Below are 22,507 nucleotides of genomic sequence, written 5' to 3'. Positions count from 1 at the left end.
CAAGAAAAATATATTTAATTTAAGATATATATTTTCTGAAACTATAATATTTTTTATCCTGAAATAACTGGATCTTTTTTTAAAGGTGTTCAGAGATTCGTCTGCACAACAAAACAAAACGGCTAAATAACATTTTTTTCCCACTACATTTATATATATATATATATATATATATATATATATATATATTATTTTGTAATATTTATTTATTATTTTAAAATATTTTTTACATTTATTTCTATATATAGAGAGAGGTGATACTCTTGCGAGGAAAAGTGAGATAGAAGGGATACAAATAGAGACCGAGAGTGAGAGAGGTTGCGCCAGGACTTGTTTACTGAAATCACTGAATTAGTTATAAACACATTCATCTGGTTGAGCAGGATGGTGACATGCCAGAGAGAGAGATTTCCTCATATTAACCACAGAGGAGGAGAGGAGAGGAGAGGAGAGAAGAGGGGAGGTCCAATATAAAGCATTGAACTCCCTCTATATGCATCTGTTCTCCTCTCAGCAGACAGACAGTGATGCAAACAGCAGTGTTGTAGTCGAGATCAGCTCATTCGAGTCCAAGTCAAGACCGAGTTCAGAGAGGGTTGAGTCCAAGTCAAGACTGAGACCAGAGAGGTTGGAGTCCAAGACAAATCCAAGTTCACATAAACTTGGGTTTGAAACAAGAACTAAAGAAATCTTCAAGAATCTGTAAAATGTTTGGTGGAAACAATAAAATTAAAATATTCAAAGAAGTACATCAAATATACCATGGCATGTACACTGTATTTTATTTACTTAGAGTGATATTGGTTTAAAAATTATTATCAATAAAGGTTTAAAAGGCCACATAGTGAGGTTGTCACAGATCGGCCAGGCTCCCCCATCAGGCAATCACAACGATCTGCATCACCTGAATACTAATCACGAGCACCTGCACCTCATCACCACAGTCATCAAACCACCTATTTAAGCACACTCCACATTCACTCCAGCGTCTGATCTCATACTGACTATGTGGACCCTACTCTGGCAAGACTCTAGCTGAGTATACTCAAGAATGCTACTTACCTGTTATCTTTACCTCCTGTTTCTGCTCCTTGTGTTCTCCTCCTCCTTCAGATTGTCCTTCTCTGTGGTCAGTGTGCTCCAGAAGATCTCCTTGTCTGTGTCTATCCCCGTATCTGTGAATTGAGGAAATAATATCAATGATCATCATTACCATCCTTTGAATCTTCCATATACCAAGAAACTCACCCGCTATCACTCCTGCACTGCACTCCCGATCCAACCTGTTCAATAAACTGTTATGATTTTACTTACCTCAGTGTCCCGTCTGCATATTACAAAGGTGGTGTAAAGCTAATTTTAGTACAGTTATGACTTGTTACTTGTCAGTATTTAGTGCTCTTGTCCACATAACACCGTTGTACCGCTATATACATCCACATAACATTTCTAGTACACATAACATTACTGTACTACTATACCTGTACTATAACTGTAACAACTTTTACATAACTTTTAACCTTTAAGCTTAAATGCTCTTGTCTAAAAGCATCTTATTGCATATGAACTCTTTGTGGCTCTTATATGCAAACTGAATAATAGATGTAACAGATATTTTAAACATATCGTTAAGAGGCTCCACATGGCATCCTGACCTGAGTCCTGCTGCCTTCGCACTAACGTTAGTCTCAAGTCATGCGCAGCTGCGCACAAGAAAATCACCAGTCATTGGACGTGTCAGTCAAACATCAATTACAAAATAAATAATAACATACAGTAATAATCATGAAATATTTTGATTGGGACTCAAGTGAATAAGTCGGGAATAAGTCAGATTCCTAATATGTTCGAGTACGAGTCAATACCAAGTCAAAATGCACACAAGTCCATGACAAGACCAAGACCATTAAAATATGGTCTCAAGACCGAGTGCGAGTCTCGAGTTCTCAACACTGACAAACAGTGAGGGGCCAAGTCTGGAGATGGAAACTTATTTTAGGTTGTGTGTTCTCCTGCCTAGTCAGATCCTATGTGTGTGTGTGTGTGTGCATGTTTATGTGGTTTATGAGGACACAGATTTGTATAATGACATGGGTATGACAGAGGTATTACAATATGAAGGTGGTTTATGAGGACACTGCCTATGTCCCTGTAATTCAAAAGGCTTAAAAAACATACTAAATAGTGTTTTTTTGAAAATCTAAAAATGCACAAAGTCTCCTGTGAGGGCTAAGTTTAGGTGTAGGGTTGGTGTAGGGCAATAGCACACACAGTTTGTTCAGTATAAAAACCATTACGCCTATGGAGAGTCCCCATAAACCACAAAAACCAACATGTGTGTGTGTGTGTGTGTGTGTGTGTGTGTGTGTGCATGATGTAAATATTGGTTACCTTTCTTGCAGCAGCTAGTCTACAGTAAGGTCAGAAAGTAGCAGCGGACAGATAATGCTCAAATGGTGATGCGTCATAACATGTGACCCTCGCTGCATGACTCAGAGACAGATGGGGAAAGAGAAAGAGACAGAGACAGAGACAGACAGTCTCTCCTGCATCATTTCCTCATCTTTGGTTCCCAATGCTGAGCTGTATCCTGTCTGACACACACATACACACAGTCTCCCAAATTACTGAAACAACTAAAATCACTTTGTAAAAAGTTTTTTTTTTTTTTAAGATATATATTGTCAACACTTACTATGAGCTGGTAATAAATCATACTAAATCTACAATCTACATATGTAAATACCTATATGTGACCCTGGACCACAAAACCAGTCTTAAGTCGCTGGGGTATATTTGTAGCAATAGCCAAAAAAAAAACACATTATATGGGTCAAAATGATTGATTTTTCTTTTAGGCCAAAAATCATTACGATATTAAGTAAAGATCATGTTCCATGAAGATATTTAGTAAATTTCCTACTGTAAATATATCAAAACTTAATTTTTGATTAGTAATATGCATTATTAAGAACTTCATTTGGACAACTTTAAAGGCGATTTTCTCAATATTTAGGTTTTTTTTTTGCACCCTCAGGTTCCATATTTTCAAATAGATGTATCTCGGTCCTATCCTAGCAAACCATACAACAATGGAAAGCTTATTTATTCAGCTTTCAGATGATATATAAATCTCAATTTTGAAAAATTGTCCCTTATGACTGGTTTTGTGGTCCAGGGTCACATATTTACTATTAACTTGTGGTATAAACGGCCACAAATATCCAATTAAAGGATACAAAATTACAACATATTTATTTAAAAAGCACAATAAATTCTATCTCGGCTGTTTATTTAATTGATTATGTAACTGAATGATACTTAACAAGTGTTTTGGGGTGAGAGAGTGTATGTATGTGTGCACAGTAGGTGGAAAGAGATTTAGATTCAGAGAGTCACATCAGAGTGTCTGAATGTGAATAGATTCCATCATGCTGTCAGAACATCCAAAAATACAAGACCATAAATTAGTTTAAAGTCTAAGACAGATGACAGCATGTTGCAAGGTTACTCTCTTTTTTTCTTTCTCTCTTTCCAGTGGAGGTATATTTAGATGCTTTATTCTTTTTGACCTTTACTTCGTTTTAGAGTAATGCTCATGAATACATGCTGATTAATGTTAATTGTCACTTGCGCTCTGCTCATCCACTGCACTGGCCATCTCCATCTTCGTCGTTTGTAAGGCAGCCAGTCGGATTTTAGATTACGCATTACTCTTTTAACTAGTTAAATGATTATCATCAAGATACATCAAAATTGTGTGTTATTTCATGTGTATATGGATATTCCTGCAATAGTGATACTGTTCTCATGACTATGAGTCTCGTGCTTTATCAGCGTTAGTTTTGAAAACTGTGCTGATGGGTATTTCCACAGTGACAGAGGGGTTTTTTTCTGTTACAATGTAACAATGTACAGAAATATAAAATTTCAGCATTATAACTTTCAACATCAGCAGCTTCATATTGTGATATTGAGATAGCTTCACATTTTGTAACATTTTCTGTGCTGATTTTGTAAGATAAATTTGCAGAATCTGTAGAATAGATTTAAATGCTAAATGGTAATGGTACAATGTGTTAAATGTGAGTAGAGTACTAATATTGGAAGTGTATCAGTTCCAGATTAGTCAATAAATTTGATATTTTCCACAAATAAGGACAAAAAACATATATATATATACTTTTTTCATTTTCAACAAATAGTCAGTGTTCTCAACCTCAGGAGGTCTAAATATTATAAAAGCTATTTTATTATTCATACATTTTACATGGGAGTTGCAGTTTTGTAACCTTATAAACTTGACTGAATAGTTTAAAACCCTTATTTGTGTGTTGTTTTTTTAAGTTTCTGTTAATAGAAATGAAATCGAGGAGTAATTTCGGTTTGTAGTTATTAATAAACCTTCTTTTTCTATAATTGATTAACAAAATTACATTTACATTTTTCATATTTTTCTTTCTTGGTAATCAGGTTGGATAATTTCCCTCTTATTAGAAAAGGTCCAAATAATGTTACTAATATTGTTAATTACAATGTCTTAATAATTAAACAGTTTTTGTTACAATTATTTGTATTGTTGTTAAAAAATATTTAGATTGTTGCTTTCATTTTAATAGTTGGATTATGTCTGGAAGGCTAAGTACACTTTCAGGGCAAAACCAGTGACAGTTTTGTACTTTTTTTTTTTTTGAGAGAGAGAGAGAGAGAGAGAGAGAGAGAGATAGAGAGAGAGAGAGAGAGAGAGAATGTGTAGGAGACCCCAAATTGTACCCCTACTTGTGGAAAGTGCCATTTAATGAGCTAAAAACAAGGGTAGAACAGGTGTTCATAACATACACTTCATATGCATGCACTTCACACAAGCTTGGGTCAGAATTTACAACCATTTTCAAGAAATACAGAGCAGTATAGAAATAAAAGAACTTAAACAGTTGGAAGTGGTTTTAAAATCAGGTGAGTGTTTCCCAGAGCCCTTTTCTAAAATAGACAACAGTGGACTTCTGGGCAGGCCGGCAGGAGGACACTCACAGTGTCCTCATTCCTGAAACAGAGCCAAACCTTACGACACTGAAGAGTTAAGACCTGTCACACAAACACAGGTACAGAAATAAACTGTGAGCTCATTCTCTCAGGTGTTCCTGTACCCTGTGGTCACCTTGAGTGTATGTTCTGTCTATTATAGAGCAGTCAGAAAGGGAGGGACACACACACACACACACACACACACAGTATAGCTGTGAGCTGATCTCATACATGGAGTCATGGCATTATGCATGCAGCCAAGGCTCAAATGTTCAGTATCACAGTAATGTGCTTGTTAATTTGTATTGCTCTAATTTACTTACACATACCGCTTGCAGAATATGCAAATTGTCAATAATGGAAAAAAAGTTTTACACCGCTTTCTTTTGAGCATCAGTATGTTTTCACTTTTTGAAATAGTATGAGTCCCTCAGTTGATCCCAGTGTGAAAAGATGAATCTCAAAATCATACAGTCACTGTTGGAAAGGAGTCAAATATGCAGAAGATGCTGGAAAAAGCCTTGATCAGGTGTACTCATCCAGAAATCAGATCAGACATATTGAATTATTTTATTTGAGTATAGTCTCTCAGTTTGAAAACTCCCAAGAGGCCTTGTTCTGTCCAATAATAAAATTGCTTCAGTAAGAATTTATCTATTGGACTAAAAATTACTGGAACAAACTGGCAAATTCCTCTTTTTTAGCCATAGAATCCCCCTCTAAACTGACATGTTCTCCTCCACGTTTAGTGGATAGGCCTCTCTGTTTCACAGACTATAAACCATGGCAGCTTTAGACAAAATCGTCAAAGGGGCTAAAGTTTAAGTACAAATGAAAATTTCAGGATTAGCCTAATTTGGGATTTACAGCTAAACATTATAATTGTTCATTTAATCCCTGGTGGAAAGTGCAGTTAACTCTAATAGTTTCAATTCCAACAGGGATTTGGGCCTATTTCTGTGTCAGTTCACTTTCAAGGGCTCAGTGAAGTGTCACAGAAGTGCAGTCTTGGGTGTTGCAGATCCCTCATCTGGAGCTTTAGCTGCTACTGTTGGAACAGTGTATTTGCTTTATTGTGCTTGTCTATTTTACATTATAGGAGCAGTGCAGCTGCAGCCATTTAAATGTAGGATGCTGTGAAAATTATGTCAAGTAAAACAGACTGTTGTGGGATTAGATCTCCTGCACATTGCATTAATGAAGAGAATGGCTTCGCTTATCAAGAGAGACATGCAACAGGCAACTATGTGATGTTTTGAAACTGGAATCCGCGCGATGTTTATACACAGCAGCACTCGTGCAAGTTCTAGAGCCTTATCTGTAAACACGAGCTTGTGTATTCAGTCGCGCATCTCTCCAGACGATAGAGGCCTCGCAACTGCGGCTACAATCAATGCGAATGCTGCATGCTCGAGTGCATTAAAATGTGTTTTCGTTTTTAGATACAGCGATCATAATATGGGGTTTCCAATTGCATATCCTAATATGTAGGTATGAATTAGTATACATGGTATGCTTAAATAATATATTTTATACTGTGATACGCAATGGGTAGGATTAGGGTTGTGGGGTAGATGTGTATCATATGCACGAGAACAGATTGCGTATCATATGCACGCGGAGACAATTTCGTATCAATAGTACGATTTCTGTTTGTATTTGGCGTGCTATATATATAGCCTACGCATTTTCATGTGACTGGCGAATATGTGTCACCATGTAGCATCCCTGAAATCCACACTGCAACGTTTTAACTCACTAAAATTAAAATTTAAGTTTATATGCAGAACTTTATTGTTACAATGTAAATAGATGTATATTGCTGTGACAACGATAAAAAAAATACATTTTAGAAATGTGATGCCGCCCCTTCCCCTTCCCCATCATGTTTTTTTTTCTCCGTGTTTGTGAAATTGTGAGCGTGAACTCCAGAATGGTGTGTAAATGAGGATGCAGCGTGTCGTTCAGCAGGTGAAAGGAGCGTGGCGCGTGTCCCGCGCGAGCTCAGCTTCCCCGGGACTCCGGTCTATGAGAGCTCTACCCAATAAGAGCGGAGAGACGGCGGCCTGTCAACATTCCTATCGCCCCTCTCTCTCCCCCCGTCACCCACCCCTTCGGTCTGCAGTTCGCACAGTTCATCGCCCCGGTTTATCTCGCGCAGCCTGCTATCAGCGCTCGCAGACTCCAATGGAAAAACGGAGAGGCGCGTGTTCCACAGCCCTGCCTGAACATAAAACGTGGAGAGAAAAAGTGGAAAAGTTGGCACTCTTTCTGATCAAATTGCACCTCACCGAGACTTCAACTGTTCTCAAGAGGAGGTGAAAAAAGAAAAGAAAGCGCTCACTGAACCTGCCGTCTGGCTTGGATTATTTCTGCTGCTGTTGCCAGATTTTGGGGAATACTTTTATATGGCGCACGCTAATATCCGGGCAGATACATGATATCCGTCCGTGCATCGTCCGCACGGAGCTCTACATCTGTCCAGCTATCAGCAATCCCAACTCCAGCAGGTCCCCGCGTACCTAAACGGCCTTTACACCGGTACCTTACAATACGCAATCGTGCTTTCTAATCACCGCCGGAGGACACGCTCAACTATGTTTGGCTGCGGTAAAGTTCTTGGGTCGCCCCGGATTCTCAACAGATCCACCGCTGTTCCCAGAGGCTCAGGATTAAGACGTATAATCAGAAACAGCGGTCCGCGTGCGTCTTCGCGGTTGTGTTGCGCGCTGCTGTTTCTCCTGCTCATCCTCACTCCGCGCGTGGACTCGTCTTGGTGGTGAGTAGCGTCCAGCATCCTGACGCGCCGCCGGTGGCGCACACCCGCGCGCAGAAGCCGGGCGTTTTTTGTTTTCTGCTCACGGTGACTGAGCTGCTGTCAGTTGAGAGAATGAACATTTGCAGATGTTTATTATTAGGTACAATTATTCTTATGTAGTTTTTTTTTTTTTTACGTAGCTCAGTTTGAATGAGAGTGGTTTGCATTTAAGTGAGGTTTGTAGTTTCTATTTTTCTCTTAAAACACATGGAGGAGAGGTTAATGAAAAACAGAGGGTTAAAACCTTGGAGCAGTGTTTTCAATAATATCTGAGTTTTAAAGGTAATTTTAAAATGTAGCTGTGGTTTCAGGGTGTTTGACTTTTAAAGCAATTTCTTTCACCGAAATAATTATGTTGACGTCCGTCTCGCACAGCCGAATGTCTCGCGCCCCTAACAGTTGGCCAATTTAAACGTAAACACGTTTCAAAGAAAACTGTTTTTTTTATTTACTTATCATATGTAAGTAAGTGATGACCAAAAAATATACAGGCTACTGATATTTTGTCCCTACGGTTCCTGACGGAAAGCGCTCGGGCATTTGTTGCTTTGGTTATATTCTCAGGCGAGCTTCTGTTTAGCGCGGCCTGAAAAAAGCTTGTAATCTAGCTTTTGTGGTTTCTAAAACAACATTTTTTGTTTGAAAAGGCTGTTGAAATATGTATAGACCTATACTTATGTGAAAGAACACATAGTTTTGAGACCCCCAACCTTATGTTTTTATTTCCTTTGGGGAGGTTCAAGCCTTAATTATGGGTCTCGGACCCCCCAAACTCGCCATAATTCGCACCCTGGTGGTGGGGAGACAGAGCTCGGGAGATGGCAGTCGACTCAAGAACACACTATAATGAACACACACATCGCGCTTGGTGCAGGAACGCAGCTTCACCGCTCAAGATATTGGCATTTAAAACGCAATTATTCTAGAAACACACAAATCACGTGCTTCTCCCCCTCAAAAAGTTTCATGAGGGATGGGGTTTTCCCCAGAGCTTGTGCTTATGTATAGTAACAGGCTCTGCACATCATTATATCAGAATTATGGGTCGGGTTTTCATGGTGTGCTTGAGGTGTTGTGCCAGCCAATAACAGTGGAATAAATGAAATAACTGCAATAAGTGTCAGGCCTCCTGCTTACACAGGCTCACACACACTTAGCTGGTGGAGCCTGGACAATCATGTAAACCAGCCACATGCCCATTGCACACATATAAATGAAGTTGGGCAGTTGTTGGGTTTTATACATGTGCATGTGGTTGTGTGTGAGAGATTAAGAAGACAAAAGTTAATGTTTTGCTTATTAAAACATCCATGTTTTATAGCGATCTCTGTTAAAGATCATATAAGTTCATTACTGGACCCTCAACAACTGTATCAGGGATTACAGCTCTTACAAACAGCTCAGAAATCAGTTACATGTTAAGTTTGATGTGCGTGAAAGTAAGAAATAAACCAGAGGAAAGCAAGTCCTTTGTCACTATTGTGGTGTAATAAGTCAGGCTGACATTCCCAATGTGAGGCACTCACCAGAGCCAGATAGAAAGGGCTCTCTCGCTCCTCTTTCTCTCTCTCTCTCTGATCTGCTCATCCATCACTCTAAGCAGACAGAGCAGGAATCCTCTTAAGCTACTGGGCGGCCAGTTAGAGTCTCATACTAGTGAACTTATTTCACAGACACACACACACAGATGAAGCCAGACATAAGCCTGCCCTGGACTTCCACACAGATAGAAAGGAGTGTGTGTCCTTTGAAGTGAACTTCATCTTTGACCTTTTGTTCCAGGGTTGGACAAAATTCAGAACTGAAAATTGGACACACCCCACAGAATGTTGAATTGGAAGTTCTATTGGGCTGATAGAAATGGTCCAACCATATTGCAATCTACATATATAAAGATTGCAACATTATAGCACATGCATGTTTCAGCAATTCGCAAATCATTGATCCAGAACAGCGGACCCCTGGAAACTTTAGGACTCTGATTCAGATAAAAAGTATGAAAGATATAACAGAATAAGCTAATATTGATTTTGACTTGCTTTCCTGTCTAAAGGAGAAAATGGGATTACGCCAATGTTGAAAAAGACAAAGATGGGGTGATCCAGAGAGATGGAGAGAAATAGGGAGAAGAGGAGTTTTTATCCACTATTTGGGTAATAGAAGCAACAAATTACTACAGTCGTGCATTCTTTACTCAGTCAAGCCTAACTAGACACGCAGTGTAAATGAGAGCAGATTTTACTGTGTTTTTACAGCATGTGGTTGTGGTCCTGTGGATAATGATTTACTGCTGCTGGTAAAGCCAACCTGCAAACCACCACAGTGTGTGCGACCAGCCTGGTGTGTGTGTGTGTGTGTGAGTGTTTCCAAACTCTATTGAACAAACAGCTCAGGGGACGATAAAGACCTATAATCACAGTAAAATGAGGCAGTGGAATGGGAGGAACACAGTCATAATAAAAAGGTTGATCAGCATTCAAAACATTTTTTTTTCAAAAGGTAAAAATGCTCGTTTTAGCAGACTAAAATATTTAGAACTAAGTCCTCCTTTAGTCTGACATGAGTGAGTGTGTGTTTGTGTGATGGCTGAGATTAAGCTTGATGTGATACAGTTTGGGTGTGTATGAGAAAGAGAAGGAGTTTGTGCCAGTTTCTGTTGGTGTTAGACAAAATATATATCAAACAATGATGGATTGAAACAATCAGAAAGGAAATGAAAAGAGATAGAACACATCAGAAGTCATTAAATATCCTTCTATTCTAATTAGCTGATTGGATTAATTAGAATCAAATATGACATCACAGCAAAAGATAGTGGAGCCAATATATAATAGATTGTCGGATCGTCTAAAAACTAAAGGTTTTACCTCAAAATGCAAGGTTATCATCTAGGGCTCAAAAACATATTCCAAATCTGTTGATGTTGCTCTTATTATGCAATTGCCTTCAAATAAATCATAAATAATGGTTGGTTTGTGAATGTCTGTTTATGACAAATGTCAGTTTGCCAAACTTCCCTCTGAAATTCCACTAATGAGTGGTAAGATTCTGGGAATGATCAGACTCAATCATCAGATTCTTTGGCATCAGACAATGCATAATCACTGAATGTTTACTGATTCAGCACTTTTGTAATGACATTTGCTCGCAGAGTACCAACCGCTGTGATTGATTGAAGCAATTGAAGCCTCTGTGTTTGTGTCTGTCTTTCAGGTACATTGGAGCCCTTGGTGCCCGTGTGATCTGTGACAACATTCCCGGGCTGGTGAATAAACAGAGGCAATTGTGTCAGAAGTACCCAGACATCATGCAGTCGATTGGGGGCGGGGCTAAAGAGTGGATTCGAGAGTGCCAGCATCAATTCCGTCATCACCGCTGGAACTGCAGCGCCCTGGACAGAGACCATACCGTTTTTGGGAGAGTCATACAGCGCAGTGAGTGCTGGAAATGTCTCAGCGTGTGTTTTGGAGGCAATAATTGTGATTTTTGAATATTTTTGAAAAAAGTATTTTATGCTCAGCGAGGATTTGATTTATTTGATCCAAAAAAAACCTGTAAAAACAGTTATACTGCAGAATATTACAAATTAAAATAACTCCAGTCTTCAATGTCAAATTGTCCTTCAGAAATCATTCTAATATGCTGATTTAGTGCTCAGCTTTTATTGGTGCTCAGTTATTCTTATTCTTCTTATTTTCAAGGTTTGCAACATTTTTCAGGAACTTTTGATAAACAGAAAGTTCAATTAACAGCATATATTTGAAATAATTATAATAATAATATTTAAATAAATAGATTAAAAAATAATATTTTGTAGTATTAAATGTCTTCGCTGACACTTTTGGTAAATTTAATTTGTCCTCACTGAATAAAAGTATTATATTATTTAATATACCCCCAAAATTTGAAAAGTAATGTATAATTTCTACAAAATTATTAAGCAGCAAAAAGATTTCAAAATTGATAATAATAAGAAATCTTTTTTTGAGCTGAAAAAAAAATCAGCATATTAGAATGATTTCTGAAGAATCATGTGAAGCTGGAGACTGGAGTAATGATGCTGAAAATTCAGTTTTGCCATCATGACAATAAAGCATTTTAAATAAATCACAATCATTTTTAGTATTTTATCATTTTATATATTATTATATTTACATTTATCATATTATTGTTATATAATGATACTGTATAACACAATATTGCTATTTTTACTGTATTTTAGATAGAATTAGAGGCTTTTTCAAAAACAATCAAAAATGTATTTTTATATATTTACTTCAAATTTTTTTCCAGTAGTGTATAAATGTGTGTGTGTGCATCCCCCCAGTCAGATACACATTTTACATACAGCAAATACCTAGATCATCATACTGTAATGTCACTACAGTATATCAGTAAGGATTAGAATAGAATAATGATATTTTAAACAGTTATGCTTTTGGACACGTCCATTGCTGTTTATCACTGTGGGATATTAATGAAGCAACTCAGATCTCACAGGAAAATCCAGCCACATTCACACAAATCTCTCGCCAGGTGTGATAAACAGACAAAACCCCACAGGATCATTTAAATCACTCTGAACCTGAAGTTTACTCAAGAAATCTGCACTGTAAATGTGCTTTCTGTTTGGCTTTCATACAGCGTTCCAAAGATCCCTGTGTGAAAATATCACCCCTGCAGCATTCTCTATGCCTCTTTACCACATAAACAGGCATAGTGGATGTAAATGTTTGGAGAGATGATTCTGGCAGCCGGACAGACTCTCACAGCACTGTGCGTATTCAGTTTATGAAATGGAATTAGAATTGGAGCGGTTGCCAAGAGAGGATTCTCCTATAAACAGCAACTGTACTATTAAAAAAATCTATTTTTCTTCAGAGAATATCTATCTGTATGAATGATGGAGCGATTCAAACATAGATATCCTCCAGATGTCATTGCACTACATGAGCACAGATCACTGAAACACATTTTAGCTGCAACAGGAAACTGCAAACGACTTAAGAGCGGCGTGAGAAAGATAATATGTGGAGATCTGGGCAGGGGGTCTTAACCTAATAGACTCTATTAAAACAATATTTTAATCCTGTGGAAGTTATATACACTAGAATATAGAACTTCAGGGTTATTTAAATGCTAGTGTACTCCACATTTAGCAGATATATTCAAAGCTTTAAAAATGTCATTATTCAAGTCTCTCATGTAATTTAAAAGCTATTGGCTTAAAAAAAAAATCTAATGTTATGTCCTTTAATATTGGCATGTAAAATTATTAATTTAATGTGATAATAAGGAAACGTCTTACAGTAATAGGATCTCACCTGCCACAAAAATGCAAGAATACAGTTCAAAAGCAAAAAACAAACAAAAACAAAATACTGTGAAATACTTGTTCCATTTTAAAATTATTTTTTATTTTAATATATTATAAATTGTAAAATGTCCATTTTCAGTTGTCATTACTTCAATCTTCAGTGTCACACTATCCTTCAGAGTTCATTCTAATATGCTGATTTGGTGCTTAAGAAACATTTAATATTATTAGCAATGTTGAAAACAGTTACTTAATCTTACTTTTTTCATCTTGTTGAATAGACAGTTCAAAAGAACAGCATTTGTATAAAATGGAAATGTTTGTAACATTAGATGTCTTTTTAAAGCATCCTCGCTAATAGAAAAAAGAGTGTTAGAATGTTTAATGCAAGTACATTCCATAATACAAATAGTGAAGCACACATTTGGTTCAATCACAAAATTGAACAGGAGTACAGAGGAGTTGATGATGACTTTGTTTCTCTTTCTTATATACAGTCAGACTAAAGAAATCAGTGTGAGTGACATAAGTCCAAACATGCAGGACGCTTAGAAATACCAGGTTTAGGGTTAGAAAATAACTGTGGCAGTTCACTATCAGACTGCTAGCCTTCAAACAATTTATCCTAGCAGAGAATGGCCCACCCTGGAGGGATTAGGCCTGTACTAATATTTAAACAAAACACTCACACTGGGGCAAGTCATGCCTCTATGGGCAGGTCTCTAGCGGACAAATCAGAACTGCTGTTTGAGATTATGTGCGAGCGGATGGTGTAATTAAGTGTTTGTGAGTGTCTGATAAAGGAGCTGCATGTGTTTGCTGTGGCTTCATGATTCTTGTCCTCGCAGGCAGTCGTGAGGCGGCATTCGTATACGCAATCTCCTCAGCAGGAGTGGTTTTCGCCATTACCCGTGCCTGCAGTCAGGGGGAGCTAAAGGCGTGCAACTGTGACCCCCACAAGCGCGGCCGGGCCAGTGACGAACGAGGAGAGTTTGACTGGGGTGGCTGCAGTGATAACATAAACTATGGGATAAAGTTCGCCAAAGCCTTCGTAGATGCAAAAGAGCGAACTGTGAAAGACGCACGAGCACTCATGAACCTTCATAATAACCGCTGTGGGAGAATGGTAAGGTTATGTATGTTTAAGATAATATAACTCTACCCAAGTGGCAAAGAAACCTTACAAAATCTCATGTCGAAAGAAACACATATAACTATTTTGGCATATAAATACTGACACATTGAAGACATTCTATGATAATGTTCCTGTAAAACTCTGTTTACATTCTGCAGCTATTCTTGGTCATGTGGAATCTGTTTATATAATTACTACTAGGGATGTTTTTTTTTTGGTTTCTGTTTTATAGGCTGTAAAGCGGTTTATGAAGCTGGAGTGTAAATGTCATGGAGTCAGTGGGTCGTGCACTCTGAGAACCTGCTGGTTGGCAATGTCGGATTTCCGTAAAACAGGAGATTACCTTCGCAAGAAATACAACGGTGCCATCGAGGTAACCATGAACCAAGATGGGACAGGATTCACGGTAGCCAATAAAGACTTCAGGAAAGCCACAAAAAATGACCTGGTGTACTTCGAAAACTCACCTGATTATTGTGTCATGGACAAAGCTGCAGGTAAGAAAGAGAAAAAGTACAAAAAACTTTTCATTAATTGTATTACTTTAATTATTTTAATGTATTAGTAATAATAATTTTATTATTAATGTAATAATACATATATTTTTTATTATTATTTATTTAATATTTCATTTTTGAAGTTTGCTTCTGGTTTTTCTTAAAGCAAATGTTTTCACAAAGTTTGCAATTGAATCAAAGATACCACGCTTAGGGCTGCCATTTTCTAAAACGCAAAGTCTGAATGTTAAGCTTTTTAGGTTGAATTAATTGTCCAGTTGTTTAATAATTAGGGTTAAAGAGTTCAGAATAAACTAAGCCTGAATGTTTGAAGAATATCAGTACAGCGATGTCTTTTAAGCAGTGTAACTCATATAGTAATAATGCAAGTAGCACTAAACTATTCTGTGACTCGTGTATTACTAATGACACAAATAGTTAACTCTGCTGCCCCTGAATCACTCAGTATTAACAAAGTTAATGTCAAACTTGGGTTTCACATGGATTTCTCAGAATTAAGAGTCATACAAGACGTCAGAACGCATGAGGTGCTCAGCCTATCTGATAAGTGAAAAGAATATAGTGTCAATTCATTGGAATATCCTGTTTATGAGAAACTATAAAGTGTTTAATTTATCAAGACTAATGGGCTGAGTCACTTGTCACAGGCCTCAGAGGATCCTCATTCATGAGATTCAGTGTTATGGTGGTAAGTCATGTTCATTTTCACATGACTCATGAGTGTTTAGAAAGATAGGATTCAGTAACTGAGGTAAATTGACTCTCACACCTGCCCTGCCCTAAACCTAACCAGAAACCTTAAGGGTAAAAAGGGCAACCGAGGCTTTGACAGGGTCAGAAGAGGTGGGATGGGATTTTTTTTTTTGCTTTGTTAATCCTTGATGCTCTCACACACCTCTGCATGTATCATCTGGAATACCTGCAAAAATCCCATGTTCACTTGGTGATGGGTTAGAAATAGTGAGTTCATTCTTAAGACTGACCAGCCGACTAATGGTTTAGACAGCATATGCCTTCTGAAAGTGTGTCATGTGACCTAGCTAGGACAGTGTGTTTCTCTGCTTTCTGAGATCAGTGCTGCAGCTCATGCATCAGTGTGTGTTTGGGTCAGACAGACAGCTCACAGCTCAGTGATTTCAGAGGGTCAATGCGCTTACCCCCTAACCACCACCAGCACCACCACCCCAGTGGAATTTGCACCCCAAGGATACAACAGGCTCATTTTTCAAATCCCATTCTTTCAAAGCTGCCAGCACAACCATCACTCTCTGGTTCTCATGGCCGCAGGGCAGGCAGAGATTTTTTTTTTTTTAAGAGAGAGACCATCACTGTCCACTGTGTGTTTAACCTTGCGAAACAACAACATACAGACTCACCAAAACACCAACCTGATCATGTATGGTCTTACTTTCCTTGTTACTTTGTGTTACCAGAACAGGTACACTTTTAAAAACAAAGATACTAACCTTTCAATGAACAGTTTTTAAAAGAACCATTTTTTCTTAGTGTAACAACATTTTAATAACCTATAGAACCTTTGGGGACACTTTATTTTAAGGTGTCCTTGTCACAGTGTAATTATAGATTTAATTACTGTAATATTAATCAACTACATGTACTTACTATATGTTTAGGGTTAGGATTAGGGTTTGTCTTATAGGGTTACTTTTTTCCACTATAAAGAACCTTTTGTACAAAAGGTGGAAATATTCCATGGATGTAAAATAATCTTCATGGATCCATCAATGCCAATTAAGAACCTTTATTTCTAAGTGTGTATTTCTGTTCATTGAAGTTCTTTCATTATGATTTCACAGACATCATTTCTAGTCAAACAGTATTTTGGCTAAATTATACGACCCAGACTACGTTAACTTTGTAATCCTGAAATTAGAAACACTTTTAAAATCAAACTGTCTATTGAATTTGTAAAAAACACAACAAAAAGAGTTTTGCTTAAAGCATGCATTTTATGGTAATTTACTGATCAAAAGAAATATGCATTTACAAATTTGAATCTTTTTATTGATTTAATTATTACTTGTTAATAACATTTTATTTTGTAGTCAAAAAGAGTGAAACATGGTTATAAATATTAATGTCAGTCCTCTGTCGTGTGTGTCATGTGTGTCCATATTTGGTTTGTTTCCTGTCCTTGGTAAATGTAATCAGTTAATTCTTGTCCAGCTGTGTTTGTCTCGTTATCTATGATTTACCTGTGTATTTATAGTCCTGTCTGTTGAGTTAGATTTCGTCTGGTCTACTCGTTACTCCCTGGTATTTGATGGCTGCCTTGCCTGGTCCTGCCCTGTCCTGCCCTGATGTCGCCAGTAAAAGTTATTATTTGAAGTTATATCCTCGTCTGCGTGTTCCTGTGTCCTGATGTGTGCACCGTGACAATTAATATACATCACATAAATATAAATGTAGAAATGTAAAGCAGATACACATACTAAATATATGAGTATAATTTATATGACTAAATGATCTTATAAAGAATCATAATATAAAAAATTATGGTAGCAAGAATTTAGTAAAATTTTAATAATGAAAGAGCAGGGTGCATATATATAAAAATACAAATAAACGTAATTTCCCACTCGAAATATATCTTGTTAAAATTATATTGAAATATTTAATGATTTAATAATTTGATGGTTGTTGTTAATACATTATAAAATCCTTTATTTTGGAGGGTACACAAAAAAAATCATAGAATGTCAAAATGTACTTTGTCAAAATGTTTTACCTGTATTTTGAATTTTGCATATAATGGATTAAGTCCTGGCAATGATCAGTACTTTTTTGTTATTTTACAGATTTATTTCGTACAGTGTGTATTGTGGGTCACCACTGGATGGCCAATGTAAAATCTGGGTGTTGAAGCAAAATTAGTAATCATTTTCCTTCTTCGCATTCTAGGTTCATTGGGTACTGCTGGTCGGGTCTGTAACAAGATGTCCCGGGGGACCGACGGCTGCGAGGTCATGTGTTGTGGGCGGGGTTACGACACCACACGCATAAAACGCATCACCAAGTGTGAGTGTAAGTTTAAGTGGTGCTGCGCTGTGGAGTGCAAAGACTGCGAGGAGGCCGTCGACATTCACACCTGCAAAGCTCCTAAACGTGCCGAATGGCTGGACCAGACCTGAGACCCCACCCCCGTTCCTCAGGATTTTGTCCACGGCATTTTGGGATATGAAGTCCATCCCTTGCATTTTTACCTTGCCCCCCAAATCCCTCTTATTTGTTGCATGGCTTTATTTGAACTTATTTTGTGAAAGCACTACAACTGAAATCTACATTTCTAATGAGCGCCTTGCACACTTTGCCCAGTATGGCAGATTTTTCTCTTTCTTTTCCTCTCTTTGTTTTTGTTTTGAATTGGTCAGAGGATGGTAAAGGTTTAAGATTCAAGAACAACTTGTGCTGTAACATGTTGGTGTATTTTTTGTTTCGTTTTGACGTGAGAATTGTTTTTCTGTTAGTGTTGTTTTGTGACAAAAGGTGTGCTGCTTTTAAAATAATATTTTAAACTGACTCTGAGCCTATCAGATAGCTAATAGCTGAATATGTACATCACATGTTATTGAAAACACAACCGTGTGCTTAACATACATCACGTGCCCATACTGGACAGTATTTTACTATCGGTACTGAATATAACAGAATGAATGAGGCTGGTCAGAGGGGCTCAAGAGGACAAAATGGATGACAGCTATGTGGGCTGCTCACTCCACATGGAGCCCTAACAGAGAGTTTCTCTGGAAGCTACAGAGGTAATATTAATAATATAAACGAGCATGCACTAAGGACATTAGCTAACAGTTGAGCGAAAATGACATGTTATTATGAAACTCATCATTGCCTGTGTAAACATGAAGAAAGGTGTTAACAGCTGTGACTGGTAAAGGTGTAAGCTCTCTTTAGCTCTCCTGTGCTGTGGTACTTGTTAACTGTGTTATTATTTTTTTCAGCAGAAGTTCATATAAAGACATTAAGTATGACATAAAGAGTCATTTTATTTTGCTTTTCTTCAGCATGCTCTCCTGACAGTTTTTTAAGTCAATTACCTTAGCTATTGATGTCATGTGACTAATTGTTCTGGAACTGCAGGATAATGATGTCATGGCAGCACAAGTTCACTTTATCCTTTTTTGAAGTCCTCTAAAAAGAATTGAGCACTGGTAAAATATCTACTTTACTATAATGAGATATAATTATATACTGTATATCCACTACTGATCAAAATTTTGTAGCCAGTGAGATATTTAAGATATAGGCTATGAAACTGTTTTCAACATTGATAATAATAAGAAATCTTCTTGAGTACCACATCGTTTTATCAGGATGATTTCTGAGGGATCATGTGACCCTAAAGACAGGAAAAATGGCTGCTGAAAATTCAGCTCTGCCTGAATGGAGTAGTTCTAGTACTTCCAGAATGAACATTTACTGGTCATTTAATCACCCAAAGATGTTCTTTCTTTCTTTCTTCAGTCACAAAGATATTACATTTTTTGAGGAAAACATTCCAAGAATTTTCTCCGTATTATAGACTTCAATGGTGGCCAATGGGCTAAAGGTCCAAATTTCAGTTTCAGTGCAGCTTCAAAGGGATCTGCACGATTCCAGCCAAGGAATAAGAGTCTTATCCAACATAACGATCAGTAATTTTCTTAAAAAAATAAAAATGTATATACTTTTCAACCACAAATGCTCATCTTGCACTCGCTCTGCGATGCGCATGTGTGTCTTCACAAATGACTTTATCACGTTGAAAAGTCTCGCGTGGTTAGTTCTTCGTCTGTGTACTTCAGTTCAAAAAGGAAGGGTAGAGCTAAAAGCTCATCTCATCTCATTTTCTCCTTACAACTTCAAAATCATCCGACATAGTTGTTTTACCTTTTTTGTGAAGGGCATTTTGACTTTCTTTGCAGGTTTGCTTTGTAAACACTGTATTGGTACTAATGTGTGACCTTTCCAATGTGATTATGTAATGCGCGAGGTTGACCTAGTGCAAGATGAGCATTTGTGGTTAAAAAGTAGATAAATGACCTATCGTTTTGCTAGATAAGACACTTATGCCTCGGGTGGGATCACGTAGAGCCCTTCGAAGCTGCATTGAAACTACAATTTGGACCTTCAACCCACTGGCCACCAATGAAGTCTATTAGGTAGAGAAAAATCCTGGATTGTTTTCCCACAAAAAACATATTTTCGACTGAAGAAAGGAATATGTGAACAACTTGGATGACATGGGGGTGAGTAAATTATCAGGAAATGTTCACTCTGGAAGTGAACTACTCCTTTAAGGGGTCATGCTAACCAGCCAGAAATTGACCCCTTAGTTTGCATTAGGGTATCTTAAGAGAGATCTCAGACATAAGCACTGCTTAGTAAAAGGGCCTCTCTTTCTACAAAACGTGACCAATGACCAACATGAACTGCTCAATAATGAGCTGATTAGTTTAATGACAGGGCAGAGGGAGCTTTGAACAGGCCTCCATCACAGTGGGGCTTGTGTCTGCTTGTGATTTTCAGTTTGTTTTCTAACCAAAGCATGTCCTACAATCTTCTCTCCTTGATTGGGAACAACACGTGTTTTCAGAAGATCTGCTTTTATTGGAAAAATGTGTTTTTACAATGGTCAATTTCACGATAACATTCAATGAACCACTCTTGAGAACCATTTATGATTTATGGCATTTATCAAAAGAAATACACTATTTTTGACAATAAATCACTTAATTTTTTTGTAAAAAGCCTGTTATGCAGCAGAAAGTCTGCTAAACTGCACATTTACCATTATTCAGTGAATTTTTCAGTAGCAAAATCCAGTCATTTCAGTGGGAATCTACACAACCAGGAAATTCACATGAAGGTAAAATATTTTCCCATGCAGATTTCTCATTGTGATCAAGCAAATTTGCCGCACTGACCAACAGAAAGCTGCTACACTATCGACAACAGACATCCAACATTTTTATCTGCAAAGTTTCACAAAAAAATGGGGTGATACATTTTTTAAAAGGTACACATTTGTAGCTTTTAGGTATTAATAAGGTACCAATATCCTCCTTTTAGGTACAAAGGTGTATCTTTGAAAAGGTACCAACCTTAATTTCTAAGAATGTATACCAGTTAGTCAGTTTACTTGCACTTACATGCACTTTACTATCTAGATAATGTGAGTGTAGCTCAGCTTCATTCAGTATCTATACAGGTCAATCAGACTACAACTGGTCTCTGTACTGCACTTGCTGCAAAAGACAAAGGTAGTGCACAATGTCCGTTTAATCACTCAAATATCCAATTATGCATACTTTGACACATAGGTGAAGATTGTAGCTTGATTATACTTGCAAATGAAAACATATTGATTGTAAATATTGCAGTTACGCTGCAGCTTTGTTCACATACTGTTTGTGTGCGAGTTTTGTAAAAGTGAAAGTATTGTAATCTGTCAAACATTAAGTGTTTTCTAAGTATAGTATGATCTCATAGGGAAGCAGATGTGCACAATAAGGCTGAGGTATAGTTCTCAGATTGCCTTGAATGAGCTGTGGGCCATTATTACTAATCGTTACAGTATGATAATTCAGACCAGTTAACAGTGGCCTTAAACACACTTAATATGACCCTAGAGGATCAGGGCGCTGATAGAGAGATAAAGAAACAAAGGGATAGAGAGAGATCAGTGTTGCCTGCAGCCACATGTCACCAGCAAATAAATAGGCAGCATGGTATCTGACGAATGCCACCGATTTAGGCCTGCTGAGTGGTCTGTTTGGGTCTGCCCTAATTCCGCTGGCGGGTGAGTGGGTGCACGACCCTGATTAGGATCCAGGTTTCATACAGTGATTTATGAAACCTGGTTCAGAGAAGCTGTGCTACAGACAACTCTCAAGCCCATTTTGGGTTTGCACTATGTGCACTGGCAGTTCTGAGAAGAGATGTTTTTTGAGACCGAATAAAAGGTCAAATGAGTATCTCATACAGCACTCTACTATTCACTTCATCCATCAGAAAATATTTTGTCAGATGAAGAGAACTCAGGATTTAATAAAATAAGGTAACATAGTGAAGCATGACAGATGGTTTTTTTATGTAAATGATAAACAAGAAGGGTTTCTGATGAGGTGAAATTTAGTGGGATGGATGAAGATGTTGGTGTGAAATATAATAGTAGCTGACATATGTCACATGTGGTGGCCATGGCCACATAACTGTATATCAAACATCAAATACAGTATTGGTCAAAATATTTTTGTTATGTTTTTGAAAGACGTCTCTTGTGCTCAGCATGGCTGAATTTATTTAGTCAATATACAGTAAAAAGAGAACGTTGACGTTTTAGTGCCACAAAACATAAAATAAAATAAGATTACGAGAATAAAGTCATAATATTTTGGGGGAAAAAAAACAAGATTATGAGAATAAAATAGTAGAAATACAAGAATGAAGTTGAAATCTTAGATTACGAGAATAAAGTCATAATATTTAGGAAAAAACTCAAGATTATCAGATTAAAAATAGTAGAAATACAAGAAATACGAGACTTTATTTTGAGAATAAAGTCAAAATTATGAGAATAAAATCAAAATATTTTGAGAAAAGTCAAAAGTACGAGAATTAAGCCATAGCAGAGAAATACTGTAAAATATTGTTAAAGTTTAAAATAATTGCTTTCT

The 22,507-nt window shown here is 37.3% G+C and overlaps 1 protein-coding gene across 1 annotated transcript; it reads left to right on the top strand.

Annotated features, from left to right (window-relative positions):
- Window positions 1-7,148: 7,148 nt before the first annotated feature.
- LOC306849364 (protein Wnt-2b-A) lies at window positions 7,149-18,851 on the top strand. The gene is made up of 5 exons (XM_079384322.1): window positions 7,149-7,804; window positions 11,057-11,277; window positions 14,009-14,286; window positions 14,528-14,792; window positions 17,736-18,851. Exons 1-5 carry the CDS (start codon window positions 7,623-7,625, stop codon window positions 17,963-17,965), a joined length of 1,176 nt encoding a protein of 391 aa, XP_079240448.1. The 5' UTR covers window positions 7,149-7,622; the 3' UTR covers window positions 17,966-18,851.
- The last annotated feature ends 3,656 nt before the right edge of the window (window positions 18,852-22,507 follow it).

This window comes from Barbus barbus (assembly GCF_936440315.1).
Source record: "Barbus barbus genome assembly, chromosome: 29".
NCBI lineage: Eukaryota > Metazoa > Chordata > Actinopteri > Cypriniformes > Cyprinidae > Barbus > Barbus barbus.
The sequence above is the reverse complement of the archived record's forward strand: the minus strand, read 5'-3'. Positions and strand labels throughout refer to the sequence as shown.

Bases quoted from the DNA above. Each gene is read 5' to 3' on its own strand.
- LOC306849364 (XM_079384322.1), top strand. From the start codon at position 7,623: ATGTTTGGCTGCGGTAAAGTTCTTGGGTCGCCCCGGATTCTCAACAGA. The intron at 7,805-11,056 runs GTGAGTAGCGTC...TCTGTCTTTCAG, and splicing joins CGCGTGGACTCGTCTTGGTG to GTACATTGGAGCCCTTGGTG. The intron at 14,287-14,527 runs GTAAGGTTATGT...TCTGTTTTATAG, and splicing joins ATAACCGCTGTGGGAGAATG to GCTGTAAAGCGGTTTATGAA.